Source organism: Pteropus vampyrus, unplaced genomic scaffold, assembly GCF_000151845.1.
Source record: "Pteropus vampyrus isolate Shadow unplaced genomic scaffold, Pvam_2.0 Scaffold165, whole genome shotgun sequence".
Classification (NCBI taxonomy): domain Eukaryota; kingdom Metazoa; phylum Chordata; class Mammalia; order Chiroptera; family Pteropodidae; genus Pteropus; species Pteropus vampyrus.
Window position 1 is genome coordinate 1,717,248 of NW_011888946.1, and position 24,885 is coordinate 1,742,132.

The following is a 24,885-nucleotide window of genomic DNA, read 5'->3' on the forward strand; positions in this document are numbered from 1 at the left end:
TAAATGGAAGAATAACACATTCTTATTTTCAAGACACATGCACTAATATAGCATTAGTGAATTACCACATTTACATATTTCAACCTGCAATAACAAGTCATAAAATAATCCTCTATTATATAGCACCTTTAATCCTAAAGGGTCCCATCACACACAGACACACAGTAACTGAATCACATTGGACAAGAAAACTCAATAAATATTTAACAGCACCCAACAAAATTATACAGTGCTTTAGGACAAGCAGTAAGAAAGGAAGGAACTGTCATCCAGTGGTTTGAACACAACCCAAGGAGTGGGAAATCTCATACTCCATTCTTCCTTTTATGATATCATCTCTCTCCTTGACCTTGAATCAATGATTTGAATCCCTCACAACTCTGAGTAATCATTTTCTCTGTCTCTTTACTGAGGAAGCATTTCTAGGACCAATGACAAAAAAAGACTTCAAAAGGTCATTTGTTTATGTCTGCTACTACCAGCCAAGGAAGGTGCCTACATATTCGAGAACAGGCAAATTCTACTACAAACTTCCACTACGAAAGGTAATATAGTAAGTATTTTAGGCTTTGAGGGTCATGTGCTCTCTGTCACAACTACTCAACTCTGCCATTTTAGCCATAGATAATACACAAATGAATGAGCATGGATGAGTTCCATTAAAATTTATTTGTGGAACCGAAATTTAAATTTCATATAATTTTTATGTATCACAAAATATTATTCTAAAATGACTTTATTTCAACCATTTAAAAATGTTGGGTTGCATAGCAGGTTCAAGGCTACCTCTAGACAGAGGTGTGCTTCTAAAAATTTGACTAGCTCCCCATCCCCCCCAAAAGTATGCAACTATTTGTTTATATAGATCTAGTTCTATATCTACATATGTACATATGTGTATATCTTGATTTAGGTATATACATATACATGTAGTATATAAGTTCACTTGTTAATGTATAGGAAGTACAGCACAAATACACAAATAATCATAAAATATACAACACTCTTCACTATAAATTCCATATAGCCAATCTATTCTCATTGAATGCTTTTTGTTTCTTATTTGCTGAACTCTGGTATTCCTAGCTAACCTATGATTGCAATTAAAAAATTAGTGTAGTTTCAACTTAAATGTTGGTTAATATTTTCTTTTATACATTAAGGAGTAAGACAAAAATGAAAAAACAAAGATGTATCCCAGAACTTCACTTTTTTGTCAGTGACATGAGCAACTTCTTTGCTGAATCAGATGATAGCTTTCAAATATTTCCTCAATTTTATTGTACTATTCATAATATAATTGGCTACAGGCTTGATACACATTTAAGTTTATCTATGTATTAGTAAGGGTTCTCCAAAGAAAGAGAACCAGTAGGGTGTGTGTATGTGTGTGTGTGTGTGGTGTGTGTGTGTGTGTGTGTGTGTGTGTGTGTGTCTCACATGATTTTTGGAGACTAAGCCCCTGTAGTTGGTAGCTGGAGACCTAGGAGAGTGGGTGTGTATTTCCCATCTGAATCCAAAGACCTGAGAACAAAGAGCGCCTATGTTGCAAATTCTAGTCCTAAGGTTGGCAGGCTTGAGAACCACTAAAAGCCAATGTTTCAGTCTGAGTCCAAAGGCTAGAAAGAGCCCATGTCCCAGCTCAAGTCGTCAGATAGGAGTTTCTTTTTACTTTTGTTCTCTTTTCAGGCCTTCAACTTATTGGATGAGGCCCACCCATGGGGAGGAAGGCATTCTGCTTTACTCAGTCCACTGATCCAAATGTTAATCTCACCCAAAAACATCCTCATAGACACATCTGGAATAATATTTGACCAAATATTATGGGCATCCCATGGCCCAGTCAAGTTGACATTAAAAAAAAATCACAATCTACAATATTAACATTTTCTCCATCACTGTCTTAAGTCTAAGCATCAACAACACAATAAATCAAGCCCTGATTTGTAATGTGTAAATAGTACCACCACAGCCACTTTCAAGCTACCAACATAACGACAATGGACACAGATTGGGAAGAGATACACAGCTGCATGACATTATATTGTATTGCAACCATAAAGATACAAAAGGAAAAATAACCTCAAGAGTATAGATAATAGTGAAATGTAGTAAAATAATTAGAAAGTGATAAGTTTTAAATATATATTATTCTTGTTTTGAATATTATTTATTTAATCATGAATTTATATAATTTAATGTTTAAGATTAGATGTATTTAATAGCCAACTTGCAAAATTCTAGAAAATGTAACTATCAGCTCTCGCAAATTCATAAGAGCTGGTGCCAGCACACTCTGAAAATGGCCTTGTGTAAGCCCTGCATGAGGCTCGTCCATCCCCTACATTTTTTGTGAAAAGCCTGCCCAATTTCATTTTGGCTAAAGCTTATTGAAGATGAAAACAGAAACAATATCACTATTCTTCTTGGAATTATTCCTCTGAAGTACTCGGATCTCTTTACACCCTTAGCGAATTACTACATTTACATATTTTAACCTGCAATAACAAGTCATAAAATTATCAGTCTGTGGCATGGCAAAATGTAGGTGGAAGCAGCCAAGGGACTTGCTGGCGCTTCCATGGGATTGGTTGATGACCTAGCACACGGGGTTGCCACTACGCAGATGACCAGTCTAGATAATTCTGCCACAATTATCTAAGAAATTTTGACAAAGCCAGAATTAGGGTTTGAGCCCTGCAGGTAATTATAGCCATAGACAAGGAAATATAGAAAATCAGTGAAGAATGGTCCCCTTGACTTTCAGTCTAATGAATTACCTACCATACCCACTCTGCTTCTAAGTAATGAGTTACTTAATGCTTGTCAAGTAATTTAAGATATAAATCACAAAATACAAGGCATCATTAATGTCCATTTGAAATTGCACAGAGAAATTTTTAGTAGGCAGTATATGAGTCCCCTAGTGAAGCCAAGACTTGATGTCCATACATTTCTTGTCTTCTTTTTTGAAAATCAGGTATGACAAGATGTTTTAATAACCTCAGATGGCTGGGACCTCTGTTTTTGAAATGATCTAAGATAGCCGTTCTCAGCAATCCCTTTAATACCCTGCTGGGGGTCAATTTGATCTTCTTTATTAATACGTGAATCACAAATTAGTCTGAAGAACAAAAAGCCTGTAGGTAAACACCACCCTTTCCTCCAGCACCTCACCACCTGAGATGGAATGGTGTGGCATTCTGGATACAGGGACAAGGTCACAATTTAGTCAAAAGTCGTTTATACAATACTGCAGCGCATGCAATTTTAAAAAGAAGTCAAAAAAAAAAAAAGAAGCTTAGTTATTTCTAAACTAAATAACCCATAAATGTCAAGGGCACTTGAAGGCAATGAATTGTTAAAATTAAGGAGTGTTTGGGTGTGTTTGTGATTGGGGTGAGGGAGGAGGACTTCGCTTTAATTTACAAACAAATTAGAAAAAAATAAATAGACTCCGCATTGCTATTGTAACTGGAAATGACTTGAGCAAATTTAATTCAGCTTCCCTGAGAATGCTTGATTAATCTCAGGCCCTGGGAGGAAAATCAAGATAAAATAGGAAGTCTCTATCTCTAAGGGCAGAGGAACTTGGGGCACCATATGACCCTTCCCTGGGGATCTCTTTCTCCGAGTTCCCTGCTTCTCTCTTGGTCCTGGCCTCAAGTCCATGAGAAATCTATCCGTAGCGACCGCCTTTACTACCTGACCTGAGTTGGAGACCTATCCCCCACCATAGCCCGGGAGACGCGACAAATAGGAGCCCCATATTTAAGATGTAGCTCAACCTTTGACCACTAGAGGTCTCCTGGAAAGTAATGACCCGTATAACCCGGTTTATCCTCCTTTAAACCAATAGACTTGTTGCACTAAGACTTGGCAAGCCTGCTCTGCTGGAGGCCGCCTTATTAATAACGCCACCCACCCCCACCGATCACTATGGCGCCAGGTTTGCAAGGGGGAGGGGACTAGGCGATGGCTGACCCTCAGACAGCGCTGGCTTTTCAACCCACGAATCAGTCTGCAGACTCTGGGGGCTACCCGGTCGAACCCAAGACTTCTTGACCATGCAGGATGGGAGAGAGCCCCTAACTCGAGGTCCCCAGGTGGGCAGCGCGGAGTCCCACGACTTCCAGGCAGCGATGGAGTAGCCAAAGAACCAATGTGCAGAATCACCTAGCATCAGATCCACCAACAGGCCAGGATCCACCCTCACCGCGCTGCGCCCCACTCATTTCTCCCCTCCCACTCCCCTTCACCTCCTCCCTTTGCCTCCCGATCGCCAAAGTGATCCGAGTTTAACCGGTGGAAGGAAATGAGGGAGTCATTCACCGGCCCTGTTATGATCCGTGCGGTATCTTCTGGAAAAATTAGCTGCTTCTAGCTGGAAGAGGAGAGAAAAGGGGGTAGGGGGTGAGGGGGAGCAAGAAAGGAAACAGCCAGGTTGAATTCCTAGTCTTTATCAAGCAATTCACCCACCAATGAAAGAAAGCTGCAGTGGCAGATTCGAGCCACATGCGGTAGTGTGTAGCAATTAGTAGATAAAATGCTGACTAAAGTGCTAAAACATGAAGTATTATTGTAGCCAAGGTCAAAAATGCTTCAGTTGTCTTTTGCAATTTGGGGGAGGGGGAGGCCCAGAGGTCCGCAGAGAGATTTGAATTTTCGAAATGGTCTCCTTCTTTCTTAAAACTGTACTTTTTTTTTTATGATCCCTTTTATTATAGTCCAAACTGCCTAATTATGTCACTGCTGGTTTTTGCAACCAACTTAATCTTCCTGATCCTTTATGAAACAATTCATAGACACTGAATAATGTGTCCACTGCTCCCTCACCCTCTCGAGGGGTGAGAATAATTTTTAATTTTTTACCTTTTAAATAAACCAAGTAACTTAAAACAGAGTTGGATCTTTGGCTAGCAAAGTAGCAAGAATATAGATGTGTGGGTATAGATTCCTGTGTTTTGACATAAGAGCCTAGAAATAGTGGGTCATATAAACATATACTGCTTTTATTTTTCTACCACTCCTCTTTTATACACAGTGAGTCCCAGCTACAAGCTTTTTTATAGATAAATAAAGCAGTTGCTTTCATGATTATAACTGTCCTGAATGGATTGTCTTCTTACAACATTCAATCTGTTTATGAGTATTTACTTTACATTAGCCTAGGGACCCTGCACGGCAGGAGTTTGCCTCTATTCCCCTGGGTGTCGGTGTCTCAAGTCTTACATCTGCTCTGTGATTGATGGAGCCTTGAATCCACGTTATTACTCTCTCACAAGCAGAAATCAAACAGGCTATTAACTACATTACTTCAAAGAACTGTTTCAATACAGTCTCCTTATCTTAATTGAAACTTTCTTTGTATGGATATTTGCTACACAGATAATTTACAGGTGCTTATTAAGCATCATATTAAAGAGGTAAAATAGAGGGTGTTTTGTTGTTGTTGTTATTGTTGTTGTTTTTGTAAACACACACAATTGTGATCTATAATTTTAAAAGCCATTCACAGGATTGGCCCCAAGGTTTGATTTATTAGATTTTATTATTTTCATGGGGAAGATGGTGATGGTGCTGTAAAAAAAAAAAAAAAAGAGAGAGAGAGAGAGAGAGAAGATACCCTTGTGATTCAGTTTTGAAATTTAGCATTCATCTGATTACAAGGCTGCAGATATTCAAAAATATTCAGACCAAGATCCCTGCAATTGTTAACATCACAAAAACCTTATCGGGAGTTTGCGAGAAGAGAGATTGCGCAGCACGAAGCCTAGTTCAGGGCTTACATTGAAGAGACGTGGAAACAGGGTTTCTAATTAGATGAAGTCCCTTACAGACACTTAAAGACTTACAGCACCAAAACAGCAGAAGTTGCTTAGATGCTGTAAAGAGCTCTGTATTTTTTGAGAGATTTAATATACAATCAAGGGATACCCCCAGGCATTCTGTTAAGGTTTCCTACATAAATGCTGCTGCATTGGTCACACAGGAAACTGACCTAGTGTCGATCTTATATATGATCTTGTCAAAATACTGCAACTCAAGTTTTTTAATATAGGATTACTTGAACTGAATATATATATATATATATATATATATATATTTACTTTAACAGGACAGATTAACTGAAGCCTTAGACATCTCTCATGTATTTTTTAAAAAAATATGTAAAATGCCCTCAGTCAAGTCCATTCATATGTAAAAAAATGAACAAAATGGGTTATTCTAATCAAATGTCTGCAGTATGCATCATAAAGTTAAAATGAGGGAAAGCGCTAGAGCTGTAATTTCTCTTTGTAACCCATGTTTATAAAATAGAAAGATCAGATGAAATTTCAAGGAAGATAATTAAAGAGTGATGTGCAAGTCATAATTTGGCTAATGCAAAAGCTGAGAGACTGTGAATTGTTATACTGTCCTTCATGCTGCATGGTTGTGATATTACTTTAAATTATTAAAATAGTTTTCGACATCTTTCAAAATACCGGCTGTTTGGCATGGGCTTTTATTATTTATTGTAATTGGAGGATCTGCCATTTTCTTTCGTTTATCTCTGTGTGTATAGAACCGAGATAGATCTTGCCTTTTATTACTTCCCCATGTTCTGAATCAAAAATGTGGTTTAGATAATGTTAAGTGCCCTAATTCTTACTGCGGCGGACGCAGACGTTATGAAAAGGCATAAAAATACACACAGAGGGTCTTTCCACCTCAAGTCACTGAATATGAGGCATTTGGGCTCTGCCGGGTGTATTAACTTCAGCCATGTGAATATAATTTTCATTAAAGTAATCCTGTTTCAACTAGATGCTGTGACTAGAGGTGAAACGTTGCGAAAGCGTTAAAAATAGCTTACTAGTAATTTCAACATCCTGTAATTTTATCACAGATCAAGTTTCAACTGTCATACTATACAGACCTTATTCCCCATATAGTACATGTTTACTTTTTTAGCATGCCAGACCCACTTTGGAAAGATTGGTGCCAATATCATAAAATCATCGGAGTGGGGGTGCTGGAAAGAGTAGGAGGAGAGCGGGAAGGGGGGTGGGGGAGCGTGGGGGAAGCGAGTACACCATTTTACATCAACACTGCGAAAATGCAATCCAGCCTGGCGGAGGACCGGCAGCTGGGTCGGAGCGAGCGAGGGCTTTGCAGTCTCTGCCTGTTCCTTGTTCTGTCGCTCTTAAGTTTCTCTGTGTTTGCATAATAGCCGTGCATGCAAACCTCGCAATGCTCCAGGGCTCCAGAACAATAAATATACACATTTAAAGCCTTTATTGTCTTACGGTTCATGCCCCCGGTTTTCAACAGCTTAATTTCTGGTTGTATTTAACTAGTTTGCAAAATGGATTTTTTCGGTTTCAAACTATTATTGAGGAAGCTCCCCTCCCTTTTTTTGGCCGGGGGGGGGCATGGGGGTGGGGTAGGAGTCGGTATATTATTCCTGTAGCGCTGGGTTATATAAACACATTATCATTTGAGAGCGCCCTTGGCGTCCATCAGCATTGTAAACACGTACTAGTGTATATACTTCAAAATTAAAGAATGCACACGCAGAACCGGGAGCCTGAATTCATATTCCGAGCAGACTCGCTGTTCGCATTTATTGATTTATCATGCATCGTTTATTGTTCCAGTCCCTAAATGCAGTCGCTGTCCGTTCAATATTGTTTGCAAAATCCCAAGATGTGTGTGCACTGCTCACTTGTCTTTCTGTTATTTTATTTATTTATTTATTTATTTGCTGAGTATTTTTTTGCGAGGCGAACAAATGCATTAATATTTATATGTTTATATAATCGATAACCCACTTTTCCCTTCCATGTAAATAGGCATCAAAAGATAATTTAACAGATTAGTTCTCGAAAACATGGCAGTGAGGAAGGGTAATTTAACTATCAAACAAATCTACATGTCTAATAACAGCAAATCTGCTAAGGAGCATTAGAAAGAGGAGCAGCGCCCCGGAATCTCTGCAGGAAATGTTCTTTATATTAGACATATACAAGCAGGTCCTGTCAGATGCACAGCGGAGCTCGCCGGCTTTGGTCTCCTCCAAAAATCTCATCAGACGACTCCCCTAGACAATGGAGATTGGGAAGAGAGAGAGCTCATCTTCACACAGTTTTAAGGTGGATTTTATTTTTACAAACCTTCCTATATGTTTTTTGCCTTGATCCATTCGCTTCCCGCCGAGAACGGACGGAGCCTTTCTCCCGGTTATGAATTTGATCAACCCACATTTGGATACAAACCTACACAGTTTTGACAGGAGCTGAAAATTGAGTCGTCAGAGAAATATTAGGACATATTTTCAATCATTTTGATGCCGAAGGGAAGGCAAGAACTCAGTTTTATATTGAGACATTACGCCGGCTGAAGACAGAGAATGTTTTTCCCTGCCAGGACCTGATGCAATCCATTCAAGCCAACAAGTTTGGAGAGAATGTTGAGTTCAATCAATTCAGAACGTCGAGATGGAGCCCAACTCACTCCAGGTATTTCGCTCTCCTCCGCTCCTCCGATCCCGGCACCCCCCGGCACCCCCCAACCCCCCAGCTCACCCACACCTCTGCACCCACCCACACCCCCCACAAACTTTTCACCAAACTTTTACCCTCTACATCTCCCCAAATCATTTTTATTGTTTAAAAAAATCCCTGCACTGATCATACATACATAATGTAATTTTACCGCCCCAGAAGGAGAGGTAGGGAGAAGTGGCGGTTGCGGCGGGGGGGGGGGGGGGGGGGGGCCCGGAGTTTTTTTTTTTTTTTTAAGGGAGACAGAAAATTTGGGGCTCTATTATTTTTCCACCCAGCTTTATATCTGTTGGCTCTTCTGTATTAAGAGTGTGGATGTCTGTGTGTAAATGTGTCTGGGAATAGATGTTTGTGCTCTGATGGCTACATTATTTATTTGGTGCTTTTTTTTTCCCCCTGCAGTGGGTCGGCTCACCGTGTGGCTTGCACGGACCTTACATTTTCTACAAGGCTTTTCAATTCCACCTTGAAGGCAAACCAAGAATTTTGTCCCTTGGCGACTTTTTCTTTGTAAGATGTACGCCAAAGGATCCGATTTGCATAGCGGAGCTCCAGCTGTTGTGGGAAGAGAGGACCAGCCGGCAACTTTTATCCAGCTCTAAACTTTATTTCCTCCCAGAAGACACTCCCCAGGGCAGAAATAGCGACCATGGCGAGGTGGTAAACTTATATCTCCCTCTCTTCTTTCTTTATGATTTTTTCCCTAGTAATGCTTATTACAGGGCAAGCTTGAAAATACTGTATTCACTTCTGCAGGCGAGCAGGATCGACTCCTTTTTTAAAGGGGTAGCGCCACTAGCTGGGGCTCGAGTATTTTGCCATTGTCAGAGTTTGGCTGTCAGCTTTACAAAGAGGATCCAACTGCTGATTTTAGTCAAGATCAAATAACTTGTTCGAGAAGGGTTTTGTTCAAGGGTGTGTGTGTATGTGTGTGTGTGTGTGTGTGTGTGTGTGTGTGCATGTGTGTGTGTGTGTGATCGCTTTCCTGCCACTTGAACATCACATGCTTTTTTATATTTTTTTGCCTTTTGAAAATTTACCTTCGCGTCTGGATCAGTCGGGGCTGGGTGGATTTCTTTCGGTGGGTTTCGATATTGTTCACGTGGTTTTTAAAAAAAAAATTTTTTTTTTAAGTAAGTATTTGATATGTTTAAGAGGGCGGAAATTACGAAATGGAGGCAGAGTGAGATCAAAAGCTATTGAGTTGGCAAAGACGTGTTGAATAAAGTGATAAATGACAGGTACTGGAATAATACATTCAAATAACTTGCAGATCTGCCCGGGCGGATTTCAAAGCGGTCGTGTAACCGGCACAAACACGTTAAGCATTAACAACTATCTCTCGCCCCCACCCCCTCCCCCTCGGACAAGCCATTTGATGTTCTAGTTTTCAATTACTCCACGCCAAGTGAACGTCTTCCAGCGCGATCTTTGGGGTTGTGTGGGACGGGGACCGGGAAGGGAAGGGCAGAGGGGTGTGTGCTCGCCCACTGGCCCTACAGGTCCGGCGTCCTCCATGCCCAGACAGCGCTCGCGGGGAGGGTGGGGAGGGACCGAGCCTTCCCGGCACGTTTCTGGGCGGCCGCGGGGGCGCTCGTCGCGCTCCCGCGAAGACGCCCGAGGTGAGCCCGCTGTCACCGGGCGCCGCGGCGGCCGCGTCCCTTCGACTCTGTCATTTCTGTGTGACCGCAGTTCTGCCGGCTCCCCTTGTCAGCTCACCGACCTCAGAGCCGGGGTACCTACCAGAGGAACTATTTTGGGGAGGCAGTGCCCACGGCGCCGCGGGGAGGGAGGGCGCACCGCCGCCTGGCAAGGCTTTGTGTGGCCCAAGCGAGAGCAGGGTAATCAAACTGAGACTTTTGAGGGCAGCTAGCTCTGTACCAGGCTCTCGAGCTTTCGAGGTAGGTGTAAGGATCTTTTTGTTAAATGAATGATTCCCCGTTTAACTCATCCCGGAGCTTGGAGCTGCCTGGCAGTCTTTCCAGAATTCCTTGGTCTGATGGAGTTGATTGTACTTTTGGCATCGTCAGTTCACTCCCTCTCCCCGGGATCGAATTACCCGTCAGTGGTCTTTGCAGGTTAATTACAGGAGTTCGTCAAAACGTTCGCGCTCGGATCTGCCTCTTCGGAAATAAGCCCCGCCCCCTTCCCGAACGTACACCCTCCCGCCTCTTACCCGCTCCGTCCTCCCTCGCCAGCTTTGGGTTTTAAATGTTCACATTTCCCGACGTCTGCCTGCAATTTTACAAAGGTGTTGTTTGGAAATACTGTGAAAAATCCTGCAACCTACCAACAGGTTGAGCTCTCTCCCCCTCCCAAGGTCTCGCTCGGCCCCCTCCCCCGACCCAACTTTCCTGCGCAGCTGTCTTCCTCCTCCTCCCCCTCTCGATTTCTTATTATTTGCTTTTCAAATTTATTACTTCAACATGGCCTGTGATCTGGAAAAGGGAAGGATTAAATATCCAGAAAAGAGCTGATGCCTAATAGACTTCTGACTAAACCCAGAAGGAAATTATTCAGTGTTTTATGGGATATTTCGTGGTCACTCTCTTTTTTAATTTTTGAATGAAATGGGAATATTTTTAAAGACACCGAATTAACCCCACTTGGTCCAGTTTTAATTTCTGTTGGTGTAATTAAACAGTGAATTCTGATTTAGAATAAAAGCCAATAGTAGCTGAAGGTTGAATCTGTTAGAACTGTTGATAGTGATATATTTTTAAATAAACGATTTTAAAAAAATGTTCATTATGGGGAAATGAAAGCGAACCATTGTAATGATCTGTGCATTTTGCCACCACTATATGAGCCATACCTGAGAAAAATTAATCTTGCCATTTAAAAGTAAACTCTAGGGGATTTGGGGAGGGAGATGGCTCTATTTATAATCCTCAGCTGCATATACATCGTTTAATATTATGCATGATTTGTTTTTTAATGCTAACACGGCTGGTAATTAGCTGTATGATTATACTTGTATATTTCATTAGGACTTTGGCTGATGTCATTGTGAATTATTCAGCCATATTAAAACAATTTTCAATTGAGATAATGACACACCTCAAAATTATGCAAATGAAGGCTGTATTGTGCAAAATAATTATGACAAATGTAAAGCAGGTAGAAAGTTTCCCAATGCAGATCGGTTTTCTTCCCTGGTGATGTCATTTTCCCCCTGGCCTAAGTTAGTCATTCATTAGCAGAATAGCAGCAGCAGTCTCCTCTGGAGGAGATCCTACAGAAACCAGCACTTACTGCTGGCACCTAGAGGGGGCAACAGGGCCCTCTCATTAAGAAATCTGCTTTGTTTTCACTTACTCCATTACCTTGTTTATACAGTGAAATGATTTTTATTATCGATTTTAAATAGTTTTGAATGATGTATTTGCCATTTGCAGTGTGTAACCGAAAGAGAAAGGTTTTTTGGTGATGTGCACTGTTACTTGGAGAAAATGTTCAGCACATTGAACCAGCCAGTACAGTTTATTTTAAGTAACCGAATGGAGGTTAATAATTTCTTGATTGAGCTGACATCAGCATCCATTTCAAAAGGACAGCCAGGATTCAGTATGCTTTTTTGGTTTAAGAGAACCAGTCTGTCTTTTTTTATGATTTCTTGAAATGTAAAGACGTCAGTTCTAAAAGCAGGAAAATTATCATTGTGTGAGATTAGAAATAGCATCCCTGTGTGGTTTGCTATGATCTGCAAATGGCTTTTTTGGGGAATATTTTCTTATTGACCTTTGCAATAATTGTGTTATGCTGGTTAAGGCAGGGCCTTGTATGCCCATTTTACAGATAGAGGCAGAAGTTTTCAGAGGTTAATATGGTCTGTCAAAGGTCACCAGGCTAGAACCTCGGCCTTCTTAAGCTTTGGGGTTGGTTTATTTTTCCACAGAAACCTACCCTTGAAACTAGAGCTTGAATACATCACATCATATTCTAGAAGTATGTACTAATGTGAGCAGTTCCTTGTGCATTTTAGAACTATGACTAGTTAATCAACTTTGCTACTAGGTATTTAAGTAGCAGAACCATTCTTATTCTATAAAGTTCAGCTAATTCTAGCCAGTGGTGTATAACAATAACAGTTACATTTTAATAACATTATTAATAATCAATAATTCATTATTAGTTTTAATAATTATAATAATGATTCGCATGCTTATATACACTGTTGCCTTCACTTACTTCCAGTGCTGGCAACTGGTGTTGAGAAAATCATAACAGAAAGTCACATCTTGATCTTGCAATTATTATGTATTTGACCTTGAACAGTCATAAATACTCTGAGCCTCAGTTTCTTCAGCAGCAAAATGGGAACAATAATAAGGCTGATTGTGGGTTGTTGTGAATATGAAGAGGCATTGTATGGGCAAAAGTACTTCATAAACTGTGAAGTCTTTAAATAAATAGAAAGGAGTTACGATTATGGTGGCCTTTATTCTAAATATTCTTAATTTATGAACAGTAAACATAATAACTTTTATGTCTGTGTGGAGGTTCCTGTGCCTACTCACAATACTGTTTTAAATTATCATGAAAGTGAATAGCCGGGCCATATGCAAGGAGTTAAGTGTCTTCAGTAATTACCCACAATTGCCACATTCAGCCACTAGTTCTTCACAGGAGGAAAATGGCAAAGTAGGCGGGTAATTGGTTCTGTTACTGGGTAACTTCTGATTACATTCATTTTCAAACTGCCAAGTGCTTAATCTATTGGCAATATACCCTCTTAAAATAGGTGACTGTGCAAGCATGGATTTCAGCCTGACAGGCCATGGGCTGGATTCTACAAGGTTTGCTGGTCACCTGCAACTGTGGGTGTAGATGAGTAAACTAATGATGTCAGGGGGTCAAGATCAAGCACAGCTGGGCATTACAGATTCTAGCATGCAGGCAGGATTTCTAAAAGTCGCTTGACTATCATCAGCCTCACCACTGGTTAAAAATAGTTAAAAATGCCTATTCTGGATACTCTACTGAAATTAACTCAATTAAAATCTCTGGAACTGGGGTTCAGGATTCTGCAATTTAAACATTTTAAATGAGCTTGCTCTAGATATGTGATCTTAGGCAAGTTTAAAACTTTCTGTGCCTTAGTTTTCTCATCTGTAAAATGGATATATAGTACCTACTTCCTAGGATTATTTTAAGGATTAAATGAGTTAATACATGTAAAGTGCTTACAAAGAAAGTTGGCACATAGTAGAATCTTCAATAATGGTTGACTCATTATTATTATCATTAATATTAGTATTATGGTTCTCACTGATGTTTGAAATCACTACTATCAACTCTCCTAAAGAAAGCTTTTCTCTATGAGAAGGTGGCATCCAGATTAGTTTGCTAGTTTGCTAGAACGCATAGCCAGTATAGGACCCCCCAAATCAGGCTGGCTTTCATGCATATGGTGGATTTATCTGTGTCACCAAAATAAAAGGCTCCCTTCAGGATTTACATTTTAGTATTGAAGTATACTATCAACTGGAATGGCCGGATTTTTTAAAAGATTGCCTGATCATATCACATCTGGGGTTAGGCAGACACATTACGAAATCTAGGAGGTGGTGGACTGGCTTTGCTGCATCTGTGGCTGGCCGCTCAGTCTCTGGTCTGTATCCATGAGTTGTTTTTTGAACCTTAGTTTCTTCATCTGTAAAATGAACTTAATGATCTCTGCTTCGCTGAGAGAATTAGGAATAGTAATGAACAGGGTCTGGCAACTAGCATAGTACTTATACAGAAGAGTTCAGCAAATTATGGATGTAGTTATTATAGTTTTTATTTTTAGTAGGAATCTTAAGCTAAGAGAAGGAATATCCATCTTTACTCTGTTTGGCAGGCCCTTTAGAACTGGGGTGAGAACTAATGAATTATATGGAGAGAATTTATTGGAGAGTGACAAGCATTAGCAGACTATGACCTGAGGGTCAAATCTGGCCCACTCTCTGTTTTTGTAAATAAAGTTTTATTGGAACATAGTCAGATTCATTTGTTTATGTATTGTTTATAGCTGCTCTCAGACTACAAAGGCAGAGTTGAGTAGTTGTGACAGTAACCATATGGCCCACACAGTGGGAAATATTTACTCTTTGACCCTTTACAGAAAAAGTTTGCTGACGTATGGGGTTTATCCAAATAAGGAATGTGATTGTGTACCTTTTTCCCTTTCTTACTTGAGTTTGGAGCAAGATCTCGTAATTGAAGAAATAATTTAACATTACTATGTCAGAAACATTTACATATATAAAACTGTATTTCAACGTTGAGTCTAAGATGTTAAAATTTGAGAATCAGAATATGTATTAAGTTATATTTTGTGTGGTCAAGATATTAACTCAGCCAATGTTGGTATCATCTATCTTGAGTTAATAAAAAACTACTTGTTGAGTGCTAACAACCATGTGCTCAGTCCTCTGCTAGAAACAGATGGATGCAAAACAGCTCATGGTGTGGCCCTTTTTCTCATGAAGCTTATCAATCGTGATAGAGAGATGAGACTAACACATGTTTTTAAAAATGCAAAAACAATATAAGATGCTATGTAACACGTCAGTGAGTTGTGCTGACAGTAAATGCAATATGTGTTCATATAAGGCTCACTCTCTGCACGTTTTTGTAAAAAAGAATTTATTCAACTCCTCAGGTGTTGATTGAAGACCTACTGTGTTCTAGACAATGGGATACACATAATGGAGAATAACCCCAGTCCTCAAAAAGCTCATAGTCTATCCTCATAGACAGACATTGGTCTCAGAAAGCCGTCAGACTGTTTCCTAGTTAAGCTAAGGTCACTATTTATTTGTAAACTTACATGATCTTTCTGGAAACTAGAAAGTACTGTCCTCATCTTTGAAGTCTCATTCATTCAATGCATATTGATAGAGCACCTACTTTGTGCCAGAGCCTATTCTAGGTCCTAGGGATACAGCAGTGAAGGAGACAGACAAGAATCCATGCCCTCGGGAAGCTTACAGCCCAGTAGTTTTAACCTCCCATGTACTTTGCACATTGTGCCTTATGTAATGGTTGTTTGTGTTATTTACCTTTGCCTGTCACCATCTCTCACTTCTTTCCACTATAGTACTGTTATCAAGAGCAGAGGGTTGTGTCTTATTCACCTCTGGGTTCCCACACAGTACTCAGTGCTACTCACTAAGTATTTCTTGAATGACTGAATGACATAATCAAAATGCCTTCTTTCTCACAGCCTGCTTTCTTTAAGTTTGGCCCAATTTCTTTCTGGCAGAGGGCCTATGATCAGTAGCTCATGTGTGGGCCAGCTTCAGCACTCCACCTCACACTCTTTCTTTCTCTTCTAAAATCCATCATCATTTTGTGCCATAGGATGTGAAAAAAAAAAAAAGGGGAAAGGGTTTTTTTAAGAAGAAAACAAAAAAATTAAGGAAAAATTGGGAACCAAAGATTAAGTCAAAACCAACAACCTTTTCCCCTTTTTCCAAGCCTTAACCAAAAGCCCATAAAAAGGCAAGTCTTTGGGATGGCAGTCTGTGAAAAGACTAGACTTCAGAGAAAAAGAGTCACTTCTCACCTGAGTGTTAGTTGACAGTTCCTGGGAGCCAGCAAGTTCTTCAGACTGATAGTCTTAAACTAGGCCACATGTTTCAGAGCGAGTCAAAATTGTAAGCAATTAAAACCTCTCGACATTTATAATGTCAGGCACATACTAAGGAAATGTTATTTTTATGAAGTACATGAGTCCATACATGTAAATACTTTGTTATTAATTATTAATAAAGCATACCATTGTTCATAGTGGCATCTAGTGATACATGACTCAAGCTCATTTATCAAAGTCTAGTTTTAACCAATATTCAGAATATAATTGCTTGAATCAAATGCATTTGCTTGTCATTTTTTTATAGCCAGGGTATTTGGATATTTGCCATCTTCTACTCAGAGTAATATTTTAGCTAGTGATTACCCGTTGGCTTGGCTTTTAAAGAAATTTAAAACAAATTGATCGATTGTTGGTTTAAGGATTCGTTCACCTCTCACAAATGTGGTCATGGATTCCTGCATTTCTTGAAAAATCCGCTGCTGTACCCTTACACAAGGATGGCTTTTTGCAACCACACTGTGATCTTTTCCATCTTGCTGGAGGTTAGAACCTGGGTCGTAGCCTTCAGAGAGCGTGGCTCACATCCTGGACTGTGAATGTCCATATTGACAACACATTTCAAACATACAGATAATGATTACTATTGAAACGGTTCTTTAAAATCATGCTAATGGCATCAGTCTCCAGCACATACGTGCATAAATTAATTCTGCTTTTAAAATCAGATGCACCGTTAGCGTTAAAGATGAATATTTGACATTTATCATGCAGACTAGGACGGGTAGTTTAATTACATGAATTTTCTGTAGAATCTTTATGGCTGTATAAATAGATGCTCAGTGGCATGTGATCATCAAGTTTATAGTCCCGTCTCCATCCTTGTGCCACAGTGAGAAAAACGGGGGAGAGGCCACGTGTTGCTAGTCAGTCTAGTGGCCCCAGAAACATTCTTCCCCCTACCTTTTCTTTCTCATGACTCCAAGCACACCCGGGCTGAGAAACACAGCCCCCCCCCCCCCCCCACCTTCCACCTCCCTATAGTGGAGTTCCAAGCCTGATCAGTGGCACTAAACATTAAACTCTTGTCTTTGAGAATAATAGGCTTTGCTTTCTACACCCTCAAGCATGTTGAACTACTGTGCAGGCTGGAAAATAAAAATGTTCTAATTGTGTCTTTTAAATAAGCATAGGAGTGAATTAATTAGACCATATTTTGTCTTTAGTTGCTTAGTTACACAATAGTATTCCTGAGCACGAGTAAGATAAATTGGCTCTTTTTGTGCTGCCTGTCCCTTAATCATAATTACTGTATTGCTTAGGAGAGTAAAGCATACATAGATTTTGAATTTTTTATTAATAGTCAAAAATATGCATATGATATATAACGTATATGCTATTCAACCTGTTTTATATGCTTTTATGTGGAAAGAAGTTTTATTGTGGTGGTAACATTTGCATTAGTTGCTCAAAGATGTAGTTCTGGGAAATACATAATTGAAATGTTTTTGAATTGCTTTTTCTGGCCTTTTCAATCTTATTCAAAATAATAGTGCCTCCAGTCCTGGAGCAGTCATTCTCATTAGATTTAACATCTTTCTTTGCACTGCATGCACAGCACCCAGTTTTAACCCTGCAAAGCCTAGATGAGGTTCTATGATTCATAGGCCCCATATATTATGCCTTGTGTTTTTGGGCTCACACTGTCTGGAATAGGGGTGGGAGGGTGGGCACAGAGCTCCTGCATCCTGCAGCCATTACTCCAGTGCCCTTTGCCCTTGGCACACTTCCATGTTCCTTGCAGAAGGTTCCAGGGTTAGAGATCATAAGAATTTGTTTTAGCTTGTCTTCAGGAATCTTGCAAAATGGGATGTCGCTACTAAAACTTGAGTTTCTAGCCCCAACCCCCACCCTCCACTCCACCAAAAAGGGCAGCAAGAGTTGGACAGCTTGATATAGTTATTGAACAATGGGAGAGTCTGGTTTAAGACCCAGGATGCATGCTGGGTAAATGTATGTGAAAATTGACCCCATTGTTCTGTTGTATTTGAAAAGCAAGTAAATTATTTACAGATATTTGCTAATTAAAGCTCATGTTGTTTTACCAGCACAAAAGAACACAGTGTAACTGGAGACAAAGAACTAAGTGCGAATAATTTAAACTTGCTAATTCCGGGTATTCTTCTTAAGGGAGGAATATGTTTTAAAAATATGTACATATATACATATTAAAGTGTGTGTGTGTGTGTATGCAGATATGTAGATGTGTGTGTGTGCGTGTGTGTGTGTGCGTGTGTGTGTGTGTGTGCGCGTGTGTGTGTTTTAACCTCTGCTAGGGAAGCTTTGCATGCTACAGAGATAACAGGCGAAGTTACCATCCAGTTACTTGTCACTAGTCCAGCCCCAAGCTTCCAATGGAACATCGGAGATGGAAATCATTTTGATAGAATACTGGTTTCCCTTTGGTCCAAGTTTTGCTTGCCATCGTCTAGTTTGAACTCACCTGATACCATTGGAGAAAAGTAAACTAGCTATATATTATACCGGAGAATAAAAATTTTCTCGCTCATTATCTCATCCTCAGGCTTCCTCAGTGACAGGCCTAGGTTTGGTTGTTTTTTTTCTCTGACTACCCAACTTAGGATGGCTTTGTTCTGATTGGAAATTTGCATTGTAGAATGAAGTCCGCTGACATGCACTGAAGAGGTTAGACTCAGAGAAGGTTGTTGATAAGGTTCTCGGGGACCTCCTGGCTAGAAAGTTGTTATAAACATAGATACAGTTGGTCCCTCTGGCTCTGCATAGGCACATTTGCTTTTAGATGTGACCACCAGAGATTTCTTAGCATTGATAAAGATGATCAAGAAGATGTGCCACGGTCATCTCAGAAAAATGCTTGTATCTAATTTGCCGTGGACATTTCAATAGACTCACAGGATATACAAGATCGGTGAGTTGGAAGAGATCTAGTCCAGCCTCCTTTATTTAATAGATGTGCAGAGACTAAGGCCCAGAAAAATCTTGGGCACATGCTCAGAGCTAGTGAGTGATAAGTAGAACTAGAACCCAGCACCCTCAGGTGAATATTTTAGACTTTTATGTATGTATTCAGCATCCGGTTCTTGAAAGCTTCTATCTTGCTCTCTAGGAACTTGCAGTCAAATTGGCGGTTGATTGATAGGCAGATAACTCAGTAATAATATTGTGCACTTGTATAATAAAATGTTTAAAAGGGCTCTTTGAATCCCATGACCCCCACAGCAGGCACACAGTGCCTCTCGCACATTTCGCAGGAAAGGATTCTCAGGCTCAGTTCAGCGCCAGCCCTGGAGAGACAGAAGTGGGAAACCAGGCAGATCCTGCCTTCGTGGAGCTTAACTTTGGGTGGGGAGTATACACGTGATTAATTAAACTATCACAAATAAATGGGTGAATTTTGTGATGCAGTCAATGTGATGAAGGGAAAGTACAGGGACCTCTGATGGGGTGCCCAATCATGTTGAGAAGGTCTGTGGAGGCATTTTGGAAGATGTAACCTTTGAACCCATGTCTAAAGACATGCTGGTGAAGATTGGGAAAGAGGTCCCTTGGCAAGATCTAGAAATGAGAGCAGTCTCCCTGTAGCATGATTTCTGAGCTGAGCATATAATCTTGTTGAATCCAGTAAACAGGTTAGAGATGACCTCTGATGCCCACTGGAGGCACCTATTGTTTCACATTGTATAGCTGTGGAGATGGTTGAAAATAGAGGTCAGCAAGGCCTGTAGGCCAAATCTGGCCTGCTGCTTGTTTTGTAAATTAAGTTTTATTGGCACACGACCATGCTCACTTGTTTACGAATTGTCTCTGGTCAACTTCACACTATAGTGGCAGAGATGAGTGGTTGCAACAGAGACTGTATAACACACAGAGCCTAACGTATTTACTATCTGGCCCTCAGGTTTAAAATGGTATTAATAAAGGTAACAATAAAACTAGATGCTGACAGCTTCATATGTTGATCTTTTATTTATTTCTCACAACAATAATACTATGAGGTAGGTTCTAGTGTCGTCTCTGTTTTGCAAAAGGACAATTTAAGAGGTTAGGTAACTCGTCCAGGTCTCCAAATTCATTCATCAGGTAAATAACAAAGACTGAATGGGAACTCAAGCTGTCTTGATTCTAAAATACAGATGGTAGAAACGTTGCCCTGTCCTGCTGACAAGTAGGGGACATGGGGGTGGTATAGGAAAATGAGTGTAAAATTAGTTGATATTTTCCTCTGTGTAGTAAAACTGCACAAAAGCTGTATCCATATTTCAAGGTTCTGTTCAAAAGCCACCTCCTCCGTGGCGTCTTCTGATGATCTAGAGGAGAAAGGAAGAGCAGAGGCACATGTGTAAAATCCCAGTGGACCGGGCAGGTAAGAGGACGTGAAGTGAGCTGAGTCTAGGAGACAATATGATGTTTTGGAGGAACTGGGAAGCACATGACTCATCTTGCTCCTCAGGTCCTGTTGAACATTGCCGGGTGGGAATGTCATCCACTATTGCCAGATCTTCCTTTTTCTTTTTCTTTTTTTTTTTTTCCAGAGACATGCCAGAGGTCCAGATTTTCGTGTGAATGTGGTTGGCAGTTCAATCTAAATTTTAAAAAACACTTGGTGGGACAAACAAAACTCGTCTTCAGTCTAGATGTGGCCACCTTGCAGTCTCTTAGAGCAAAGCTTTGAACTACTACAATTTAAAATTTTCTCATATTTGGCCCAGTTTCTGTAAATAAATAGACAAGTACCTGTTGGTCCTAAAGGGGTAGCAAAGAAAAGACTTGAGGCAACCAGATAGACAAAGCCCTCAGCATTCTCACTAGCCAGAAATGGATGTGCAAGGAGAGCTGGGCTCTCTCCTGGGGCCCAAAGTTAGGCTTCAGGGAAAGTACCAGGAGTGAGATGTGAAAAGAAAGATGTGTGTGAGTGGGAAGGTGGCCTGTAGCCATACTGAAGGTATCCTGCAGAAGGGAGCTAATGAGCTGGCTCTTAAAAATAACTAGGACTTTCATGGGTGGAGATTTTTGAGGAATGAGGGTGAGAGAGAGGGAAATCCTAGGCAGAAGAAGCCATAGGCAAATAGGAAGGAAGGACGTAACAATCCTAGATATGGACTGCATTCAGCAAGAGAATAAGATCTAGTGAAATATGAGACTGAGGCCAGACCTCAGGGAGTCTAGCAGATCAGGTTTAGAAAATTGAACTTGACTCTACAGGCAGTGCTGATTAATACTCTCACATGGGCCTTTTCTCTTTCTAGTTAGAATATAAACTCTCAGTCTTGAAGCTTGGTAGATCCAAGCGTGAATATTTACTCTGCCAGTTAATAGCTGTATGTATCTTGGTCAACTTAATCTCTCTGAAGTTAAGTTCCCTTATCTGTGAAATAGGTTAATCTTGCTGGGCTGTGAATATCAAATGAGGTTTATATGGGCATAGAGAACCAAACCATGGCCTGGCTTGTCCCAGGCCTTTACCTGTTGCTAGTATTGACCCTGTCCTTTGTGGTCAGGGACCAAATCCTAACTTTATTGTCCAGTGAAGTCTGTCATGGTCCTCAGCTGTTAATAGTCCCTTAGTAAGCAATTTATTTGTTGAATCATTGGACTACTAATTATTGTTTGAAAATCAATAACTAAGTAAACTCTCAATTTAAATAGCGTTAAGCTTACTGGTTCTCCATCTGTTCCAAGAGACTTGTGTTTAAGTTCAGAGTTTTCGATCCACGTTTGACTGTGAAAGGAATACCCTCGAACCCATTTTGTTCTGTTCTACTTAGGTCTTAAAGGACTTTAGGGGGCATCTCTTCTGTTGGCCACCACAAAATAAAATGAGATGGAATGATAAAGCCGAGAGACAAAAACTGCACTTCAGATGTTTGATCTCCATATGCCAAAGATAGTTCAGTCTGGTGCTTTCCAGGTTCCTCCCCATTCACGATGCAACCTCCAGGAAACCTGGTGTTGATCCGCTGCATGTGCGCAATATTGAACTTATTTTAAACACTCTCATTCCCCCGGTCATTTTTTAGATGCCTTTCCTATTACCTATTCTTCAAAACACCCCTAATTTGTTTCACCCCTTTGTCATCGTCTTCTGCTCCTCTTCTTCTTTTGGTAGTAATGGCAGAGAGTGTACTCCAGACCAGCTCCTTTAAGATGTGAAACACCAGGTTCTTTTACAAAGTGGAAAGCATCAGCCAAAGGATGTAAAGGGAAAGGGTTCCAGCCAAAATGGCTGAGGGATCTTAGAAGGAGGATCTCAAAATAGATTGCCTGCTGGGCCATTAAATCCTTTTGCTTTGGGTTAATCCCACAGTGTATATCAGATTACTAGGATTCAGATGAAAACACTGCCGTAGTACTCACGCTCTTCACCAAATTATTCCAAATTCTAGTGTACATGGGTTATAAATGCAGAAAATAATTGAATTCTGTATGTCTTAAGTGAAATAATCTGTTCCATTCTGTTTCTTGTGAATATTCTCCATAATAGTCTAATTGTGTTTTGTGCTCCTGGGGACTGAATGTGTGTTCAGCAACAATGCATTGGGTTGTAAAATGTGCATCCCCCACTATCTGGGCAGGCAAAAAGAAGATTCTAGTAAAAAGGCTTAAGATTTTTTTCCTATCGCAAATTGTATGAATTACATAAATGATAGTGTCTTTTGAAATTATCAACAGGCTCTGTTTTTTTTTTTCTTTACAGTATAGGCCCTGTTTCTCACTCCACATATTTGATGTTACTAGATCAGTAATTCAATAGATAGCCAAGCAGGTGTTCAGATCACTCTTGACCCCCAGAATTCCTTAAATGACCTCTCTAAGCAATGGAGTGAAAACATTCTCAGCACGTCAGAATATTGAGATATTTCACTTGCCTCATTTTCTTTCATTTTGGCCTTAATTTTTTAAAGGCTATTTTCTGCCCTCCTTCCCCTGATTTTTGAGCAAAGAGAACCCTTACCTGGATCTTGGCCATGAGGACTGGAGGATTGCGTGTCAACAGAACCTGCAGATTGCACTTATAGGCAACAGAGTTCTGTCAGCTGTGCCAAGGGTTTTTAAAAGATGAATCTCGAAAAGTAGGAGAAGGAAAAGAGAGATGAGGCTTGGAATTCTTCTGTGGTAGCTAAGGACATAATATGATATTGCTCTTGAAAAACATAACATTTCTATTTCTAAGTATAGGACTTTTGACTGTGAACTTTGACTCAGTTCAATTCAACCAATACTTATTAGAATATGCAGGGTACTATGGGGTAATTAAAAAGATAAATAAGATTAGTCCCTCTCCCTCTAGTTGCTTAGAAGAGATAAAAGATAAAGTTAGCCTTACTTTATATTATATTTTACATTATATTTTACTTTACATTACATTATATTTTACTTTGCCTCTTCCATTCCAAAAGGTATGTTCATTTTATTAAATAGTATTCCTAGAAATTTCTGTGGCTACCCTCCCAAAAGAAAAGCTCTCTTATATAGGCATTTGTTTCAGGATTTAGACAGTTGGATACAGCATTTTTTCATTGGCCTGTCAACCTCTTAGCAAAAGTTAATCTAATTTCCAGGCATAATTGAAACTATGGTATTTAGCACCTTGTTTCATAGACTTTATTTGATTGTCATATGAAAATGTGTAAATACATCCCATGTTAAAGATTGGTGTATTGGTTATCTATAGTCACATAAAAAATTACCCTAATTTTCATGTCTTAAAACAACATTTATTATTTACAGTTTATGCAGGTCAAGAGTCTGGGTAAGGCTTAGCTGGTGCCTCTGGCTCTAGGTCTCGAAGCTCTGTCGGGGAGAATTTACTTCCAGGCAGACTCACTTGCCTATTGTCAGGCCACAGGTCCTCGCAGGCTGTTGGACTGAGGGCCTCATTCCTCGCTGGCAGTTGGCCTAGGCCTCCCTCAGTCTCTTGCCGTGTCACCTGGGCTTCTCCATGGGCAAGCTCGACGTGGCAGCTGACTTTCCTCAGAACATGAGAGAGTAGCAGAAGCCACAGTCCTCTTATTATCTAATCTCAGAAGTGACATTTCTTCACTTTTACCTAGTTCTGTTTGTTAGAAGTGAGACATTATGTCCAGCCCACACTCAAGGAGAAGGGATTACACAGCATGAATACAAGGAGGTGGGGACCATTGGGGGCCATCTTAGAGGTCGCCTTCTAACCATCAGCAACGGAACCAATTGCTTTAGTATAAAGCTAGTCCAATAAGGATTGAAAGGTATTCTTCTTACCTTGTCTTGTTCTTTTTCCCTCTTTTTGTTATTATGCATTCTCCTTGAGAGGTTCCTTCCAAACACCCTCAACTCTTCTGGGCATGTAATTATAAATTGCATACATAGTAGCCAGCAGATTGCTTTAATCTTTTAAATATTTGTCAGTGTTAGAGCATGTCAACAAGCCTTATTGAGTCTTTTTTAAACCTAATGTCTTTATCGGTGAACTGGGAGAGTTTTGTGGAAAGAGTGTTGTGTCTGGTGTGGTGATGAGTCTGCAGAGAGAAGGGGAAAGAGGAGCCTGGGACAGGTATAATTAAATGGGCTCTCTGATGCATAAGAAAATGGGTGTGTTTCATGCACAGAGGTTGAGGAGAGCCATTAAATCAGGTTGCCATATATCCTTGTGTTTCTTACAAGGGTATCTAGGAGAGGTGAGCATCTCCAAGCTGCCCTTCAACCTTGTGCATATGTCAGGGAGCAGGCGGCCTT

The 24,885-nt window shown here is 40.2% G+C and overlaps 1 protein-coding gene across 1 annotated transcript in view; it reads left to right on the plus strand.

Annotated features, from left to right (window-relative positions):
• The first annotated feature begins 8,031 nt into the window (after positions 1–8,031).
• ARID5B (AT-rich interaction domain 5B) overlaps positions 8,032–24,885 on the plus strand; it is a 174,902-nt gene continuing 158,048 nt past the window's right edge. The window contains exons 1-2 of the mRNA XM_011370225.2: positions 8,032–8,504; positions 8,952–9,206. Of these exons, the coding sequence (XP_011368527.1) occupies positions 8,484–8,504; positions 8,952–9,206 (276 nt within the window). The 5' untranslated portion in view covers positions 8,032–8,483. The remainder of the gene's footprint in view (positions 8,505–8,951; positions 9,207–24,885) is intronic.